The following is a 5,179-nucleotide window of genomic DNA, read 5'->3' as shown; positions in this document are numbered from 1 at the left end:
TTGGTATTTTTCAGAGAGAGAGAGAAAGAGGTAGAAAGAGAGAGGGCCATCTTTTATTCCCAATCTTGGTATTTTTCAGAGAGAGAGAAAGAGGTAAAAAGAGAGAGGGCCATCTTTTATTCCCCAATCTTGGTATTTTTGACAGAGAGAGAAAGATAGAAAGAAGAGAGGCATCTTTTATTTCCCTCGGTATTTTTCAGAGAGAAAGAGAGAGAAAGAGAGAGGGTAAGACAGACAAAAGATGGAATGAGACGTAGCTAGCGATAAACTGATCAGGGGGAGAAGAATAGTGAGAGAGAAAAAGGAGATAAAGAGAGAAAGAGAAATTGAAAAGGAAATAAAAAGAGAAAGAGAGAGAGACAGGAGAGAGATTGAGAGAGATATAGGGAGAGAGAAGGAGAGAGAGTTGAGAGAGATATAAGGAGAGAGAACGAGAGAGAGAGTTGCGAGAGATATAAGGAAAGAGAACGGAGAGAGTTGAGAGAGATATAAGGAGAGAGAACGAGAGAGATATAAGGAGAGAGAACGAGAGAGAGAGTTGCGAGAGATGCAAGGAGAGAGAGATATAGGGAGAGAGAACGAGAGAGAGTTGAGAGAGAAAAGGAGAGAGAACGAGAGAGAGAGTTGAGAGAGAAAAGGAGAGAGAACGAGAGAGAGAGTTGAGAGGGATAAAAGGAGAGAGAACGAGAGAGAGAGTTGCGAGAGATGTAAGGAGAGAGGAAGAGAGAGATATATGAGGAGAGAAGAGAGATATATATATGGAGAGTGAAAGAGAGAGATATACAATGATAGAGAAAGAGAGAGATATATAGTAGGAGAGTGAATGAGAGAGGTGTACAATGATAGAAAAAGAGAGATGTATATGCTAGGAGAGAGAAAAGAGAGAGATATGTAAGGGGAGAGAAAGAGAGAGATAGATATGTAAGGAGAGAGAAAGATATCGATATGTTAGGAGAGAGAAAGGGAGAGATATGTAAGGAGAGAGAAAGATTGAGATATATAAGGAGAGAGAAAGAAAGAGATAGGTAAGACGAGAAATAGAAAGAAGGAGAGAGAATGAGAGAGACGTAAGGAGAGAGAAAGAGAAAAGTGAAAGAAGGGGAAAGAGAGAAAGAGGGAAACACCTTCCTCTCTGAGAGGCTGCCGGGTTGGCCGAGCCCACCGACCGAACGCGTCGCCGTCAGTCACTTTCACGCACCCTCTCCCTCCAACTCTCTCTCTCTCTCTCTCTCTCTCTCTCTCTATCTCTATCTCTCTCTCTTTCTCTGTAACACACACACACAATAAACAACACACCGGTTGATCATCCCACCGAGTCAAGGACCGAATAAACAAGCCCCCCACCCACAACCCATCAACGATTCAACCCACACCTCCGCGTGAATGCCGCCACTTCCCTCTCCCCTCTTCCTCCTCTCCTGGGTCTCGCAGTACAACCCAAACCCCGCATAAAAATCGCGCCTTTGACGGCCGCCCCCGTCAGGCCTCTCCCGAGACCACATTAACTCGACACATGGGGGCCTACGCAGCCAGACTGTTCTCTCCTTTCCTTCCCCTTCTATCCTCCCTTGATATCGCCTATCGCCACCGCCTCTTCTTCCTTCTCCTTCTTCCTCCCACTTTCCCCAATCTTGAACCCCCGAGTGATGCGCTGATCCGCCCCGCCGGGCAAGATGAGACTGGCGGTGCGCGTGCTCGACGCGTGCGATCTGCTGCCCAAAGACGGGCAGGGCTCGGCGAGCGCCTACGCCGAGGTGGACTTCGACGGGCAGCGCCAGCGGACCCGGACCCTGGCCAAGGACCTGAACCCGGCCTGGAACGAGACCCTGGTCTTCGACGTGGCGGACCCGTCCGGCCTCCCCGACCGGACCATCGAGGTCGCGCTCTTCAACGACGCCGGCGCCTCCCCCCGCAAGTTCCTCGGCCGGGTCCGCCTCTCCGGCTCCGCCGTCGCGCCCTCTCTCGCCGAGGCCTCCCCCTTCCGCTGCCCCCTCGACAAGCGCGGCCTCTTCTCCAACATCCGCGGCGATCTCGCCCTCCTCGTCTACGCCCTCCCCGACGCCCCACAGCCCGTTCCCGTCCCCCCCTCCCCCTTTCCGTCCCCCGTCGAGAAGAACAACCCTCCCGAAGAAGAGAAGAAGAAGAAGAAGAAGAGCAATGACCCTCCTCCTCCTCCGCCGCCGGCGGCGGAGGACAGCAAGAAGAAGGTGGCGGAGAAGCCGAAGAAGGAGGTCCGGCAGTTGTACTCCGTCGCGGCGGAGGCGCGCGCGGACTACGCGCGGGGGGGGATGCCGACGGCGGCGGCGGTGGCGCAGATGAGGGCGGCGGCGGCGGCGGCGGCGCCGCGGGCGCTGCCGGCGGCGGCGGCGGAGATGGGCGGGCTGGTGGAGACGCGGCCGTCGGTCGCGGCGCGGCTGGGGTTCCGCGGCGCGGACCGGATAGCGAGCACGTTCGACTTGGTGGAGCAGATGCACTATCTGTACGTTAGCGTGGTGAAGGCGCGGGGGCTCGCCGGGAAGGAGGGCGGCGCGGTCGCCGACTCGTACGTGGAAGTGAAGCTGGGGAACTACAGAGGGCTGACGAGGGTGGTCGAGAAGAGCTCGAGCCCGGTCTGGTCGCAGGTCTTCGCCTTCTCCAAGGAGCGGCTCCAGAGCAACGTGCTCGAGGTGGCGGTCAAGGACAAGGACCAGCTCAAGGACGATTGCCTCGGCCGGGTGCTCTTCGACGTGGCGGAGGTCCCGCGCCGGGTCCCGCCGGAGAGCCCGCTCGCGCCGGAGTGGTACAGCCTGCACAGCCGGCAGGGCGAGCGGCTCGACCGGGGGGAGCTCATGCTGGCCGTCTGGGTCGGCACCCAGGCCGACGAGTCCTTCCCCACGGCCTGGCACTCGGACGCGCACGCGGTCAACGCGGAGGGCCTGGTCGGGACCCGGTCCAAGGTCTACTTCTCGCCGCGGCTCTGCTACCTGCGGGTCACGGTCCTGGAGGCGCAGGACCTGGTCCCGGCGGACCGGACCCGCCCGCCGGACCCGTACCTCCGGCTGCAGCTCGGTGGGCAGGTCCGGGTCACCCGCCCGGCCGCGGCCCGGTCCGCCAGCCCGGCCTGGAACGAGGAGCACATCTTCGTGGCCGCGGAGCCGTTCGACGAGCCGCTGCTCGTCACGGTGGCGGACCGGCTCGGACCCGGGAAGGAGGAGGTGATCGGCCGGCTCTTGGTGCCCGTGGAGGCGGCCCACAAGCGCGTCGACGGGAAGCCGGTCGAGCCGCGGTGGTTCGGGCTGGCTCGCCCGGCGGAGGACAAGGACGGTCCGTCGGGGAAGTTCTCGAGCAAGCTGCTGCTACGGCTTTGCCTGGACATGGGCTACCACGTTCTGGACGAGTCCACGCACTACAGCAGCGACTTCCGGGCTTACCACAGGAGCCTGTGGGGGGCCAGCGTGGGGGTGCTCGAGCTGGGGGTGCTCGGCGCAAGGAACCTGGTTCCGATGAAGGGCCGGACCACGGACGCGTACTGCGTGGCCAAGTACGGGGCCAAGTGGGTCCGGACTCGGACCCTGCTGGACACGATGGCCCCGCGCTGGAACGAGCAATACACCTGGGAAATCCACGACCCATGCACGGTATTAACCGTCGGGGTCTTCGATAACAGCCATGTAAACAAGCCCAAAGACGGACCCCCGGCGCTGGACCAGCGCATCGGCAAGGTGCGGATCAGGCTGTCCACGCTGGAGGCGAACCGGGTCTACACCCACTACCACCCGCTGCTGGTGCTGCAGCCGACCGGGCTGAAGAAGACCGGCGAGCTCCACCTCGCCATCCGGTTCACCTGCACCGCCTGGGTCAACACCGTGGCGCTCTATGCCCGGCCGCTGCTGCCCAAGATGCACTACCAGCAGCCCATCCCGGTGGCGCAATTGGACCACCTCCGGCGCCAGGCCATGGAGATCGTCGCCTCGCGGCTGGCGCGGGCCGAGCCGCCGCTGCGGCGCGAGGCCGTGCAGTACATGCTCGACGTGGACTCCCACATGTTCAGCCTGCGCCGGAGCAAGGCCAATTTCTACAGGGTGGTGGCGCTGCTGTCGTGGCTGGCGGCCGCGCGGCGGTGGCTCGGCGGGGTCTGCAGCTGGAAGAACCCGCTGACGACCGCGCTGGTGCATGCGCTGTTTGGAATCCTCGTCTTCTTCCCGGAGCTGATCCCCTCGACGGTGTTCCTCTACCTGTTCATCATCGGCGTTTGGAATTACACCCGCCGCCGCCCGCGGACGCCACCGCACATGGACACGGCGCTGTCGTGCGCCGAGGGGGTGCACCCGGACGAGTTGGACGAGGAATTCGACAGCTTCCCGAGCACGAGGCCGGACGACATCGTCCGGCTGAGGTACGACAGGCTGAGGAGCGTGGCGGGGCGGGTGCAGACAGTGGTGGGGGACTTGGCCACGCAGGGGGAGAGGGCGCTGGCCATACTAAGCTGGAGGGATCCGCGCGCCACGGCTATCTGTATCATGCTGTCGCTGGTCATGGCGCTGGTGCTCTATGTGACGCCGTTCCAGGTGCTCGTCTTCCTCGCCGGAGTCTACTTGCTGCGCCACCCCAGGTTCCGCAGCAAGATGCCCTCCGTGCCCTTCAATTTCTACCGCCGCCTGCCGCCCAAGTCAGACATGCTCTTCTGAGCTCCCCAGAGTCTCTTCTTCTTCTTTCTGTAGATAGAGTGGTCAGCTTTGCTCTGTCTATGTTCTCTGTGCGCTTTAACTCTGTGTCTCTCTGTAATCAACGTGTGGTAATCTTCGGTTCTATGCCTGTTGTTCCGTGCAATTGATCTGCCACAGTCAGGCAGGCATTGTCATAAAAGAAGAAAAGAGGAACAGAACACAGGAGAAGAAGAGTTTTTTTTTTCTTCATTGAACGTTGTGAAGAGGGAAACCTGGCCCTATCTCTCTGCATGCCTGGGTGGGAAGAGACGTCAAGGTAGAAGAGGAACCGGTGAGAGCCTTCTGAATTCATCTTGAAGGAACTGCTTATTTTCATAAGATCTTGATTCAATATGATTTTTGCTCTGGTTATGTATTTATGGAGGAGTCTAAAATGTGTATTAAACAGAGCTCAAGTATTGACCCAGATTATAGAGATGAGAGTAAATGAGACCTGCAAACAGATTGAAGAAAAACAAAGCAATTAAATGGGA

At 59.0% G+C, this 5,179-nt stretch overlaps 1 protein-coding gene across 1 annotated transcript; it reads left to right on the top strand.

Moving 5' to 3' along the window:
* Window positions 1–1,377: 1,377 nt before the first annotated feature.
* On the top strand, window positions 1,378–4,895 carry LOC144711334 (FT-interacting protein 7-like). The gene has a single exon (XM_078585290.1). The coding sequence runs from the start codon at window positions 1,674–1,676 to the stop codon at window positions 4,665–4,667; it is 2,994 nt and encodes a 997-aa protein (XP_078441416.1). The 5' UTR covers window positions 1,378–1,673; the 3' UTR covers window positions 4,668–4,895.
* The last annotated feature ends 284 nt before the right edge of the window (window positions 4,896–5,179 follow it).

Source organism: Wolffia australiana, chromosome 13 (assembly GCF_029677425.1).
Source record: "Wolffia australiana isolate 7733 chromosome 13, ASM2967742v1".
Classification (NCBI taxonomy): domain Eukaryota; kingdom Viridiplantae; phylum Streptophyta; class Magnoliopsida; order Alismatales; family Araceae; genus Wolffia; species Wolffia australiana.
Note: the sequence above shows the minus strand (reverse complement) of the source record. Positions and strands in the feature narration are given on the sequence as shown.